Source organism: Oncorhynchus nerka, linkage group LG3 (assembly GCF_034236695.1).
Source record: "Oncorhynchus nerka isolate Pitt River linkage group LG3, Oner_Uvic_2.0, whole genome shotgun sequence".
In the NCBI taxonomy this organism is placed as follows: domain Eukaryota; kingdom Metazoa; phylum Chordata; class Actinopteri; order Salmoniformes; family Salmonidae; genus Oncorhynchus; species Oncorhynchus nerka.
Genome location: NC_088398.1, coordinates 8,608,018 through 8,622,760, shown reverse-complemented (window position 1 = coordinate 8,622,760; position 14,743 = coordinate 8,608,018). Strand labels below are relative to the sequence as shown.

General features: G+C 42.1%; 1 protein-coding gene across 1 annotated transcript; it reads right to left on the bottom strand.

Moving 5' to 3' along the window:
* Positions 1 to 7,096: 7,096 nt before the first annotated feature.
* On the bottom strand, positions 7,097 to 9,119 carry LOC115101924 (apolipoprotein C-I-like). Its single transcript, XM_029621379.2, has 4 exons — positions 9,021 to 9,119; positions 8,116 to 8,182; positions 7,536 to 7,677; positions 7,097 to 7,411 (listed from the first exon to the last, which is right to left on the bottom strand). The coding sequence occupies exons 2-4, from the start codon at positions 8,168 to 8,170 to the stop codon at positions 7,345 to 7,347; spliced, it is 264 nt and encodes an 87-aa protein (XP_029477239.1). The 5' UTR covers positions 8,171 to 8,182; positions 9,021 to 9,119; the 3' UTR covers positions 7,097 to 7,344.
* Between the last annotated feature and the right edge of the window lie 5,624 nt (positions 9,120 to 14,743).

Sequence of the window (14,743 nt, the reverse complement as noted above, 5' to 3'; positions counted from 1 at the left end):
GAATACTTGTTTTGAAATGTAATTGAAATACATTAAATTGTATTTTAAGTTCTGATGTGTCCACTGGTTAATAGAGAATGGTAAAATATCTAGTTAGCATGAAAGGCCAATATCTAAGATCCTATAATTGTTTGAATTCCTATTTCAAAGTTATGGGCAGATAGACTGAAGAACTGACAGTAAAGCAGGCAAACGGATAGACAAACAAGCAGGACAACAGGACATTGACAGACTGACAGACTGACTCAATGCAGGGTCTGGATTGACGCGACAAGTTAACTTGGTTGTGTCGCGGTGGGGCACTCACGTTCCGATCTTGACAGCGCTCAGGAATTTGGGGTTGCCCTGCAGCTCCTCGATGTAGTCTTTGGCAGCCTGGCCCTGGCCCTGGCCCAGGTTCTCAGTCATAGGCCCCACAGCAGCCTGCAACTTGCTGTAGGCGTTCATCAGCCTCTTGTAGAACACAGACTTCATGGCCTCATACTTCTCCACCAGCTCCTTGTCTGGCTCTGGTACTTGACACAGGCACACAGAGACTGGAGGGGAGACAGGGAAGAGATAGTTTTTATTAATTAATTACACTTGCTTGACTTGATTGACTGCTGTTATACAGTATCTAAAACCACTGGACTAACTATAGCCACAAAATAGCCCTAATATAGTAAAATGCTTTGCATAACCAGGCAGTGTGTGTGAGTAAGGTTGATTTAGTGTCTGTGTAGTGGAGATAGTTTGGTCACTTGGTTTGATCACTCTCATGATGAGTAAACTCGGCTGAAATAATCAAAGACCATTTCAACCTGACATATGAGGTCTCTCTTATCCCTGCAGATTGTGTAGCAGTGGGGTCTGATGCCCATAGTGTCACTGCTCAACGTGGTCGGTCGATCACCTCCACAAGTCCATCCCAGTTCAAAGCCTATCACCTCTCAGATACACATACAACTAACTGTGCTATGCATTCCTGTTGGCTGACATATACTCTCACTGTCACTGACATGTTCACAGCTGGAGGTCAAAGCCTATCACCTCTCAGATAAACATACAACTAACTGTGCTATGCATTCCTGTTGGCTGACATATACTCTCACTGTCACTGACCTGTTCACAGCTGGAGGTCAAAGCCTATCACCTCTCAGATAAACATACAACTAACTGTGCTATGCATTCCTGTTGGCTGACATGTACTCTCACTGTCACTGACATGTTCACAGCTGCAGGTCAAAGGTAGCTATTACCTTCTGTTGTATAAACGGCTGGAATGAACACTATATATGCATTTTCATAAATGTTGGTAAATTTGCTTTGATTGTTTAAAGACATTATGGAAGAGATTGGTGTCTTTTTTCACTATCTAATCATGGCATGGGATTGTTCAATGACAGCCATGTCTTTGTTTAAAATATCACGAGGGTTTCATTTCAGAGACAAATAATCATGTTTTTTAGTCAAATGTTATATATCCGCCTCTCCCACAGAAATAAGTTGTATTACAGTCAGGTTTTACACAGTCAAATGTGACAAATAGATACATTTTTTATAAAGAACTGTACAAATGATACATTTGTGACATCAATATACGGTAATTATTTTTTTAACCAAAAAAAATTCAACACAGTAATATGAGATCTGTATGTAAAACCTTTATATTTGACATTTTAGTCATTTAGCAGATGCTCTTATCCATCTTAAGCTAACTAGGTGAGACAGCCACATATCCCAGTCAAGTATACAGGATACCAACCTTCCATTCCAGCTAAACAATGGATATATAGCATTTTTGCACACAATTTTTTTTCCCATACACATCTAAAATCTATGAATTAAACATTTGAGAACAGTAAACAATATTTTACATGCACATGAATCTACCTATAAGCATTCATTTCTGATGAAAAAACACTAATCTGGTTTGAGTTCTGCAGGGTGTGTGTTGCAGGTTCTCAGTCTTACCTTGGAGTGCAAGCACTAAGGCTAATGCCAACTTTCCATTCATTTCTGAAAGAAAAAAACAAACACAATATGAATTTATATGCATTATTTAGATGAAGTTAAATGCTATGCCTGTCTATTTATTAGACTAGAAATCACACCTTTCTGATCAGGCATCAATGAAACTATAACTGATATGAAAGGACGATGCATCTTAAAATACATGAGAAAATAAATAAATAATACATTAATACATTTATATTTTTAGAGATTACTAGAGCATTGAAATAATATATGTATAAAAGTTGAGAAGAGAGAGAGAAAAAGACGACCTCCTGTTGTAGTGGGTGTACAGATCCCAGTGAAATAAATGACAGTCTCCTTTGGTGGCTGAGTTGTCTGTAAAGCAATCTGAACAAGTAGACACCATGATATAGTGAGGAGAGTAAACAAACGTCATCTAATGAGTATGCACACAGGTACGCACGCACACAAACACCTACACGAACACACACACGCACGCACACACACCCACGCACCAGACACACACGAACCCACTGTACCTATAGGACAAACATCCACACACTCGTTCGCCTACACAAAGTCCATTGCACTTGAGACAGGTGATGCAATGCATCCAGATTATCACTTGGATTGGTTTCTGAAATCTATTTATGCCGCAATGCCCAATTCTGCATACGAAGGAAAGCCTAAATGATCCTCAAAAACGTTTGCATATCAATGAATGAAAGAGATTTTTTTTGAATGAATGATCGTGTTAAGCATTTTAACTATCTGAAAGTTTTCCCATAATTGATTTGTCAACATTTGTGTGGAACATAAACCAGTATGTTTTACTGCCTCTATGTAACTCATTGAAATCTGTATTCTTGCACACATTCAGAATTCACGAACTCAACAACAAAACACTCTTCACAATGTCTAACAAAAAAGTATCTCAATGGTTTATTCACACTAAGGTCCATTCTCGCTGTTTATTTGAACGTGTTTCATGTATCCCAGTTAGTCAGATTATGGTTTTGATTGAATGAAACAGAGCCCTGAGTGTGTTGACTGTGTTCCAGGATCGATGTCTGCAGTCCACACAGTGAGACCCGGGAGAAATGTCCTGCAGGTCACACACATCTCCCCTCCAGCCAGACACCCCTGCTGAACCTTGTATCTCAACTGTCAACTCTCACCGAGATAACACTCCGATTTCAGCACAGTCTGTAGCTATCACTCCCATCACTGATGTCTCTGTCTGTCTGTCTGTCTGTCTGTCTGTCTGTCTGTCTGTCTGTCTGTCTGTCTGTCTGTCTGTCTGTCTGTCTGTCTGTCTGTCTGTCTGTCTGTCTGTCTGTCTGTCTGTCTGTCTGTCTGTCTGTCTGTCTGTCTGTCTGTCTGTCTGTCTCCGTCCTGTCCTGTCCTGTCCTGTCCTGTCCGTGTTGCTTTCTCTCTGCCTCTCTCTGCCATTCTAAAATATTCTCAGTCTCTCTCAGGTTTCTACTTCATTCAGTTCAGAGAATGATGAATGTGAGCAGTGTAGACTGTGTCAAGGGAAAGTTTATGAAAAGGCACAAGACTAATTGTACAATTTATTTTATTTAGTGTTCATTCATTTGGTGGTTCACAATAGTTAATTGACTCACTTAGATGCAATATGTGAGCCATAACGGTTTGATTACTAATACACTCTATGGCAGTTTTAAAACTATCAAAACCCTTGTGCTGTGGTTGATGAAACACTAGTAAACGGGTGTCCTCGTTCACCGGCCAAATTATACAACAGTGTTGAAGCGCTCTTCTGAAACATTGTAACACAAATGTCCTAGTTGTAATCCCTAGTGCATATGAACATAGAATCAGTCCTAGTATCACCTTGCATGAGTATATGTGCTGGCAGTGAGCTGGGTGGGTGTTCGTCTGCCTTAGATTCAGTTAGATGGGTCTGTACTGATCGATCTTCTCCTTGACTCTGTCCCAGAAGGAACTGGTGGAGGCTGAGGCCCAGTTCATATAGGGATCAGCCACTGGTTTGATGTGGTCCTCGTAGTACGCACCAGCAAAGGCCTGCACCGCCTCTCTTATTCTCTGGGCTTTAACTTTGGCTGCCCTGTAAGACACACACACAAGAATAAATCAGTTGGAAGCAGCATCCACTGAGCGCACGCCTTTTACCCTTATCCTTAAAACGGCATGGTCGGCCATGTTGACTGTGTGTCTGTTTGTACCTGTATGTCTCTGTTGCCCTCTGCAGAACCCCCTCAGAGTCAGAGTCCCCTGGGGCTGGCGTCTGGGCCACTATGGACACACATGCTATGGAGGAGAGAGGTTACAGTCGGTTGAAAACCATACTCAAAATACTACCAGTCCATGTCAACAGTTCAATGGAGGACAGTCTAGATAGACAGTAAAACATGTTGAAATGCACAGCCACACCTTGAATGAGCAAGAGGAGAGCAACTAGCTTCAGTTTCCCTGGCATCTGTCATAGAAACCGAATGGGAAGATTTGGCTAAAATACACATCTCATTTAGAAAAGAGATATCACATATAATGAAATTATTCAAATTATACATTTTTTATCACCCCAAACAAAACTAATCATACATTCAAATGATATATCACTGATATGTATATATATTTCTGTAATCAACATTATCACACATAACAGCTGGCCTCCAGTATAAAAACAGCTAGAAACGACACAATTCAAAGTAAGTGAAAGAGCATTTTAGGGAGTGTTTTACCTTAGTGTTTGTTCTCAGTATTGTCAATCTGTTTGGTGGAATCAAGTCACTTTATTTGAATTACAGGACTTCTCACAGCGCTTTTTCTTGGTTACATGTGTACATTGTTCTTGTTTAGGTGACCACTGACCGATGGTCTGTTTTTGGGTGGGAAGTGGTGACTGATTGGATTGGCTTAGATGATCAGTGAGTCAGTCGTAAGTAGTCCAGTGGTTCGATACTCTTTATTTATTTAAGTTCTGAAAAAAGATTTTCTGGGTATACTGCAACCACCTAAATGTAAGCAAGCCGAAATATCACATATTTAGTGATAATTCCCTTTAGATTATATATATATATATATTTGACCAAGATGAATTATCTATCATCATTGGAAGATAATTTTGCTTATTTTAACCTAAAAAAGGGTTAACACAAAATATCTTGAAATAAGAAAAATGACTTGTGTCAGCTGCTACAGTATACATTTTTGTGCAAAATAAACACTAACTCCTAGCAACACATTTAAAAAAGCCTCTCAAGTTAAACTTTCATCCTTGCATTTTCCAAAAGGTTACATTAATCTCTCAAAATGTTTTCAATTTCAACATTGTCTGGATAGCTATCCAAAGGTCCTTTATTAAAGACGAGTTCCAAAGTACTCTCTCTCTCTCTCTCTCTCTCCCTCTCTCTCTCCCTCTCTCTCTCTCTCTCTCTCTCTCTCTCTCTCTCTCTCTCTCTCTCTCCCTCTCTCTCTCTCTCTCTCTCTCTCTCTCCCTCTCTCTCTCCCCCCTCTCTCTCTCCCTCTCTCTCTCTCTCTCTCTCTCCCTCCCTCCCTCTCTCTCTCTCTCTCTCTCTCTCTCTCCCTCTCTCTCTCCCCCTCTCTCTCTCTCTCTCTCTCTCTCTCTCTCTCTCTCTCTCCCTCTCTCTCTCTCTCTCTCTCTCTCCCTCTCGCTCTCTCGCTCTCTCGCTCTCTCTCTCTCTCGCTCTGCAACACATCAGTTTCAGGCTCAATGCTGAATGACACACTGATACATGACTAACTGTGGATGTCATTTTCAAATCTTGTTTTCCCACTATTGCTTTTCCGTTGATGCCCTTTGTCCATTCACCTCTTTCACCAATAGTTGGTTGTTGTGAGAAGAGGGTACAGAGAGCAGATTAAAGCTGCCCACTATCATGACACTCCACCAGAGAATAGGGTGAAAATATGAGTATTACCTGGTGGGGTGCACAACCCTCTTGCCCCCTGGACCCCCTCTATACCTGACCCTTGACCTCTGGTCAAACACAGGAGCAGATACCAGTAAACAGGGACAGCATAGTAATCATTAACTCAGGATAAACAGTGACTTTAGAACGGACCTTGTGAAATGGAGGACCAGTAGCAATTGTAGTGCTCCCAATTGCCCTTTGGTGTCTGCTATTGACATAGATGGATAGACCACTATCTCTCATAGAACACTCTCTGCTATTAATTCATTCTGCAGAATTATTTGACCGGGTTAGTGTCTCTCAATAAAGCTATTTTGATGTGTGGATATGAAGAGTGACACATTATATCCAGGGCATCAAAGTGTGTCTGTTGCATTGCTTTACAGAGTGTTCATTGATAAGGAGAGCTCAATAACAGCATCAATCCAGAGTCCATTTATGATTGTGACACAAGTTTGTATCTTTTTTTAGGGGAAGCATATCTTAGCACAGGAACATGAGGTTTCAAGAGATTGAACATTGTTCATAGAGATACTTTTCAAGGCTGCACACAACCAACATGTTGAATGGAAGAAAGGGTCTATTGACAGACACTTGTCTTACTGCTGAATCTCAGTTAGAGGAGTGTCTGGGCAAAATGTGAAATTACTTGTGTTGCAGATTTCTTTTAAGTATAGTATCTTTCAGTCAGAATGCACAGATTCTTTCTTTGGCCACCATGATGGTGTTTTTAACCCCTGTGTCATACTGGTCAGCTGACCATTCACTTTGACCACATTAACATCCTACACATATCCCACAATGCATCATAAACAGAGATGAAGTGAATGTTTGGTCTTTCTGCACAGTTTTGTTAATACATGTTATGCATACTGTCTGTATTATGTGTACAGGTCTTCATATCTGTACATCCTTATAAAGCCGTGCTTCTACATCTGCACTGCTGGCTGTTTGGGGTTTTAGGCTGGGTTTCTGTACAGCACTTTGTGACATCGGCTGATGTAACAAGAGCTTATATATATTTGATTAATTGATTGATGTGCCCCTCATATATTAGTTAAAGAGACACATGTCAAATCAAGATCAATGTTGATCAAACTCATTGTCCAGAATAACTTCTAACTTGTCATTGCCTGGACTCATTGGTCTCTTTAAAAATCAACAGGTTGACTTCTTACTGTAGCAAATCAAATGCATAATATAACAACCCACAAATATAGTTTTATCACAAAGGTATCTTTATTGTTCAGCTCATTGTGTTCCAGGTTATTAAAGCAGGCCATAATAATTACACAGAAATGACGTCGGTCTCTTCACAGAGGTCGAATATAACATTGGTGTCTGTCGGCACAACGCAAGTGTCAGCGTCACAGCAACCGCGTCACCAGACAAGACAGAGAAAGAAGCGTAGTGGTGGGGGGAGGGGGAGCTCTTAGACAGGCATGGTCAGAGGTGTACAGGCTTACTACTGCTTGGGGAAGGTCTCATCGATCTTGGCCTTCATCTTGTCAAACTGCTCAGTGAACCAGGTCCTGGAGATGGGGAGACAGACACACAGTGAGTCATTTCAGTCTTTAATTATTTCAGAGTACTAATGTAGATCTCCAATGAATTTAATGTTGGGTTATGTTTTGGGGTGTGTGTGTGTGCGTGTACCTGGTTTTGGTGATGAACTCGCTGTCCCCAATCTTTTCAACTATGTCCTTCGTCTTGACGGTCAGGTCCTCACTTAGGTCCTTCATCTGATTGCCGAAGGTGGCGAAATGCTCCTCAATGGTCTTCTCAGCCTCCTGAGCCTCTGTAGAGAGAGAGAAAGGAGGCAGGGTTAGAACTATGAACAGAAGGGGAGAGTGTTAGAACTATGAACAGAGAACTGGAAATAGTCAGTAAAATGGGGAGACAGAGGGCTTCATCATGAAGACAGAAAGGTGGAGAGAGAGAGAGAGAGAGAGACAGAGAGACAGAGAGAGAGAGATGGTACATGTGTGTCAGACTTAGGCATTTAGTTGTAATAGATTTGTATCGACTGTTATCAAGTGTATTTGTGTGTGAGGCTGTGTGAGTGTGTACATGCATGTACATGTGCATGTGTTTGTGTGATAGAGAAACATCACACACGTGTCACCAGTGATAATGCATTAGTATTGACGCGAGTATTGAAGGAGGTGAAGGAGCAATGGTAATGACTAGATAGAGTTAGAGTGTAATAGATGCCTAAAAGAATAGGGCTTCATACCTGTGTGTGCAGCGAACACAAGCATCAACACGGCAATGGCAATGGACAGTTTCATCTTGACTGTTGGCTGCAAGGGAAGGACATTTAGCAACAAAACACCCTGCCTTTAATATCCTCCATCATAAAAAGGTTTGCATGATGAGTTAGTTATGAGTTCAAACCAAATTGAAGCGTTACGTTGTCAGGGCTTCACCAGGAGCTGTGCTAAACAAGTGGAAATGATCAGAAGCTGTTATGTGTTATAGCTGAAACCGTTCAGCTGCACGTGTGGCTAGTGAAAGAGCGCTCCCGTGCGGTCAGCACAGTGGACAGCTCCCTTTGCGTTCTCTAGCCATCACACATCTTTGATTGGTGGCTTCACATTAGCAAGAGAAAAAAACGTACATTTGACATTTTAGATGAAACTTGACCTGCATTTGTTTAAATTAGTAGACTAACATAACCATTTATTATATTCATATCTGTCTTGGAATGGCGCTCAGAAACAGAAGGAAGGCTGGATGTCTTTCCCACTGTATAAACTACACCTAGATGTCTTTCCCACTGTATAAACTACACCTAGATGTCTTTCCCACTGTATAAACTACACCTAGATGTCTTTCCCACTGTTTAAACTACACCTAGATGTCTTTCCCACTGTATAAACTACACCTAGATGTCTTTCCCACTGTATAAACTACACCTAGATGTCGGCACAATACCGCAAATGGATTTTGAGAGACTGGTATAGATTTTATGGAAAGTTTGGGGTATAAAATAAACAACTGCATTGGCAACATTATCGTGCATTTATTTTTACTAAATAAACTGATGATAAGAGCAAACACATGCAAAGATAGACATTTGAAGTAAAAACAATGAAAGGAAGTCTCCAGAAATGCCAGTGATAAGTAGGTTAATCTTACCTGTTTTCTGTCTCAGAGAGAAAATAACCCCAGTGTGTCTGACAGACTGACGGAGTCCCTCTATATATCCCAGGATGCTGACGTAATCAGTAGTCACCACTTCTGACCTATGGTGACCCCGCATCGCCCAATGAAGAGCACGCCAAGAGTGGCCTACTCCCACCTTCTCCTCCAGATTAACCAACACTCCCCCATCTCCCTTTTTCAGAGAGCCCAGCTGAGGTATGGTCCATGTCCTGTCTGGTTTCAAACCACACTTATTTAATCTGATTTTGTGGGAATGTATTTATTTGACTAGATCTGTAATTCACAGTCTGATCTGGGGGGTTCAACCTGCCTTAGGTTTTATAATGTGATATTCATTCGTCATAAAATATCTATCACAAGATACTACTGAGCTAAGATATTGATACAGTTCTGCAGTGGCATCACTAAACAGCACGGCATTGACAGTGCAGATCTGTCTCTGAGTCCACCGGACCAGTCTGTTTAGGGCTCTATTCAATCCATAACACTGAAGATCTGCGACCGATAATTAAAGGCAGTGTTCCCACCGTTGCGTTGACTGCATTCAATGACCTTTGCATTTTAAAGCAGATCTTCTGGCAACACGGATTGAATCCAGCCCTAAGTCTTTTTGGCAAGGCAAGTATTTGGGCCCCATTCCATCCTTCCCTCCTCCCTTCCCTGAAGTCATCCCTGTTCTGACTTCTCTGAATAGATGAAAGCTGTGTGATGGAATCCTTATTGACGCCTATCAATTTCATAATATATAAATGAGTCCTTTAACATGTGCGCTTCTTCCCCTCTGATCTACTTTCAGTGCCATTACCCTTCACTGACCTCACACGCAGATCTGTGTTATCAGTGTTATCATGTGATACAGAATGCACAGCATCCTATTTGTCCACTGTTATGTAAATATGATAGATGTCCATTATATGCTGTCTCCAACAGAGAGAAGCTGGGGTCAACAAACCTCTACTGTACTGGAATAGCCTATACGTAACTCCACGTCCAAGAACTACAAAGTCTGGCAAAGTCTATGTCAACTTCTTCTTTTTTGTGTTTTTTGTGGATGTCAGCCTGTGTCTGTCTGTGTCTGTCTGTCTTTGTCTTTGTCTTTGTGTGTGTGTGTGTGTGTGTGTGTGTGTGTGTGTGTGTGTGTGTGTGTGTGTGTGTGTGTGTGTGTGTGTGTGTGTGTGTGTGTGTCATGTTTGGTGTGGTACAGGGGTTTGGTGTAAATAATCACATGGACACAACTCTGAAAACACCAGATTTGTAGTTATTTGACTCGAGAGTCTTATGGCTTTATTTGCACTATTCTTAAAATAGGGAAGTAAGTCTAGAAGGTCATTCTCTGTGTTGGAGCATACCGGGGTAGTGGACTACAGTTTGTTGAACTATAGTAACCTCTCATTAGTGCTGGAGGGGTATGTTTTCCTCATTGCAGCACTTCCCTCTTTACACCCAGCCCTTGCTGCCCACGGCAGGGAGCCCATTTGGTGCTGATGGCTTTAGCCATATGAAACCCTATTGTGATGCACAGATGACCATTGTCTTGCACCTCTTAATCACACAGTACCCATTCCTCACCTGTGGTAGAGTGTCTTTGTGTGATGCATGAGGCGTGAACGTGCATGTCTCACTCGCTCATGAATTGCAAGCCGCCTGATAAAAGACTGTTTTTTCCCCCCTTCTTTTGCCAAAGGGCTCCTGTGGTGATGGTTTGTGTTCCAGCACCAAGATGGGGGAAGAGGGGGGAGGAAGGGTAAAATCTCTGTGGGGGAGTTGTCGGGGGTTACTGTAGGTTTTGCTCTGCCAACACCTGCTAGCTGGAGCCCTTTGTTGCTTCAGCCGGAGCCAGAGACACCCAGGAGCTGCAGTATAGTATGTGAGAAGAAATGCTGACTGGCAGAATGCTTGTGGTTTTCCTGTTTTCTCCTTGGCCAGACCGTTACAAATACATCCAGGGTTTACTATAGTGTAGGACACTTCACCCAAACACGGCCTTCCAGTAGAGGAGGAACAGAAACTAATTGTGACTCAATAACTTACTCACCTTCAATGAAGTTGCATGCAATGCACTTCAACACAGAGGTTGTTATTAGGAGTGTGACCTGATTTAGGGGAGAGGTCATTGTAGTCATTGTTGCTGTTCTTGTCTTCTAATTGAATACAAGGTCACACACTTGAAACAGTATGCTACTTTTGGTTAGGGTTGAGTGGGGGTGGTTTACGAGACACAGTTATTGCTTGCATGGAGTATTTTTTCTACTGTTTTTTTCCTGGTTAAAAAAAAGGATGTGTGAGCACATTTTAAGGTGTTTGTGTTCATATTTATAGACTTGATCACGAAACGGTGCTTCAAATTCAAAAATAAAGATGCCCATAGTGCTATTGTATACAGTGAGAATTAACTTGGTTTAGTTTATTAAAACTACCATTAACAACAATACTAAAGTATTGTAGGTGTAAGTGCTTTTTGCAGTAGGGGATTGGTAGAGCAGAGAGGAGGGATAAGTGGTGGCCTTCACTGCCTGGCTTCCAGCCTAAATGTTTACTTGCTGGCCTCTATCCTACGCTTCAGAGGCAAACTTTGTGAAGCACACTTTCTGTTAATTAACTACACTCAAAAAACTCCATGCTTTGTTTGCTCTGACAGAATAACTTACTATTACTGTGTGTTTCTGGTGTTTACATGTTCTTTTCAACACGATTTATCCAGGTATATACCTAAAATCTCTTAGATAAAATCTATTTTGCAACACAGACTCTGTCCAAGATAGCAGCAAGGTCAGCGATATTCAAAGTGCAAAAATTATAGATTCATAAAAACTATAGATCCATAAAAAGCATTTGTGTACCTATGTACCTGCGTGTGTACCTTCGTGCACGTCTGTGTATCTTAGATGGGAGAGAAGGATGGACTATCTATAAACATACAGTTGAAGTGGGAAGTTTACATACACTTAGGTTGGAGTCATTAAAACTAGTTTTTCAACCACTCCACACATTTCTTGTTAACAAACTATAGTTTTGGCAAGTCGGTTAGGACATCTACTTGTGCATGACACAAGTCATTTTTCCAACAATTGTTTAGAAGACAGATTATTTCACTTATAATTCACTGTATCACAATTCCAGTGGGTCAGAAGTTTACATACACTAAGTTGACTGTGCGTTTAAACAGCTTGGAAAATTCCAGAAAATGATGTCATGGATTTAGAAGCTTCTGATAGGCTAATTGACATAATTTGAGTCAATTGGAGGTGTACCTGTGGATGTATTTCAAGGCCTACCTTCAAACTCAGTGCCTCTTTGCTTAACATCATGGGAAAATCAAAAGAAATCAGCCAAGACCTTAGAAAAAAAATTGTAGACCTCCACAAGTCTGGTTCATCCTTGGGAGCAATTTCCAAATGCCTGAAGGTACCACGTTCATCTGTACAAACAATAGTATGCAAGTATAAACACCATGGGACCACGCAGTCGTTATACCGCTCATCAAGGAGACGTGTTCTGTCTCCTAGAGATGAACGTCCTTTGGTGTGAAAAGTGCAAATCAATCCCAGAACAACAGCAAAGGACCTTGTGAAGATGCTGGAGGAAACAGGTACAAAAGTATCTATATCCACAGTAAAACGAGTCCTATATCGACATAACCTCTAATGCCGCTCAGCAAGGAAGAAGCCACTGCCCCAAAACCGCCATAAAAAAGCCACACTACGGTTTGCAACTGCACATGGGAACAAAGATCGTACTTTTTAGAGAAATATCCTCTGGTCTGATGAAACAAAAATAGAACTGTTTGGCCATAATGACCATCGTTATGTTTGGAGGGAAAAGGGGGAGGCTTGCAAACCAAAGAACACCATACCAACCGTGAAGCACGGGGGTGGCAGCATCATGTTGTGGGGATGCTTTGCTGCAGGAGGGACTGGTGCACTTCACAAAATAGATGGCATCATAAGGAAGGGAAATTATGTGGATATATTGAAGCAACATCTCAAGACATCAGTCAAGAAGTTAAAGCTTGGTCGCAAATGAGTCTTCCAAATGGACAATGACCCCAAGCATTCTTCCAAAGTTGTGGCAAAATGTCTTAAGGACAGAAAAAGTTAAGGTATTGGAGTGGCCATCACAAAGCCCTGACTTCAATCCTATAGAACATTTGTGGGCAGAACTAAAAAAGCATGTGCAAGCAAGGAGGCCGACAAACCTGACTCAGTTACACCAGCTCTGTCAGGAGGCCTACAAACCTGACTCAGTTACACCAGCTCTGTCAGGAGGAATGGGCCAAAATTCACCCAACTTATTGTGGGAAGATTGTGGAAGGCTACCGAAATGTTTGACCCAAGTTAAGCAATTTGAAGGCAATGCTACCAAATACTAATTGAGTGTATGTAAACTTCTGACCCACTGGGAATGTGATGAAAAAAATAAAAGCTCAAATAAATCATTCTCTCTACTATTATTCTGACATTTCACATTCTTAAAATTCAGACAGGGAATTTTTACTAGGATTAAATGTCAAGGAATTGTGAAAAACTGAGTTTAAATGTATTTGGCTCAGGTGCATGTAAACTTCCGACTTCAACTGTAGTAGATGAAAACACAAATATGGTTCCTGAAACCTGCTGGGATAACGAGAAAGGAATGTGAGAGCAGATCCCGACAAGCCAGGACCGGGGAAGCAGGGAGAGAGGGAGGGAGGTACGGAAGGAGGGAGGAAAGGGGACAAAAGAGAAAGAAAGACCTGCAGGGCAGGAGGGGGTGGAAAGGTCCTTTAGTGTTTAGTCAATCAAGCACCATCTGTAAAGATTAGGAGGAATTGACAGTGTGTGTGGAGAGGGGTGTATGGGTGGTGGGGGAGGGTCCTAAAAGAAATGGTGAAAGGGGGATGTGGGTTAGGGAGAAGGATAGGCACCCTGAAAAAAGGCCTTACTGAAAATCATCAGACATTTCCCTTGTAGAAGTTATCCCTATAAATGTATGTAACAACAGCCTGAAGAAAGTGTATTATAAGGAACGTGTGTGTTTATGAGTGTACAGGTAGTAGAGAACTGCCTACAGGGGGTTTAGGGTTGGTGTTTCGGGGTTAAAGACATTGGATCTGGGGATGGGAAAATATGATAGAAAAGAAGACATTCTGTCCAACCAATTTCTGTGGCCTCCAGATGTGATGTTACGTGACATTATAACCTAACGATCTCAATTCAACTTACATTGTGGTTTATAAAGACCAAAACTGAATTATTGTATGTCAGGGGTCTCCAACCCTATTCCCGGAGAGCTACCCTCCTGTAGGTTCTCGCTCCAACCCTGTTCCCGGAGAGCCACCCTCCTGTAGGTTCTCGCTCCAACCCTGTTCCCGGAGAGCTACCCTCCTGTAGGTTCTCGCTCCAACCCTGTTCCCGGAGAGCTACCTTCGTGTAGGTTCTCGCTCCAACCCTGTTCCCGGAGAGCTACCTTCCTGTAGGTTCTCGCTCCAACCCTGTTCCCGGAGAGCCACCCTCCTGTAGGTTCTCGCTCCAACCCTGTTCCCGGAGAGCTACCCTCCTGTAGGTTCTCGCTCCAACCCTGTTCCCGGAGAGCCACCCTCCTGTAGGTTCTCGCTCCAACCCTGTTCCCGGAGAGCCACCCTCCTGTAGGTTCTCGCTCCAACCCTGTTCCCGGAGAGCCACCCTCCTGTAGGTTCTCGCTCCAACACGGTTCCCGGA

Bases quoted from the DNA above. Each gene is read 5' to 3' on its own strand.
- LOC115101924 (XM_029621379.2), bottom strand. From the start codon at position 8,170: ATGAAACTGTCCATTGCCATTGCCGTGTTGATGCTTGTGTTCGCTGCA. The intron at 7,678-8,115 runs GTATGAAGCCCT...CTCTCTCTACAG, and splicing joins TGTGTTCGCTGCACACACAG to AGGCTCAGGAGGCTGAGAAG. The intron at 7,412-7,535 runs GTACACGCACAC...CCCCATCTCCAG, and splicing joins GAGTTCATCACCAAAACCAG to GACCTGGTTCACTGAGCAGT.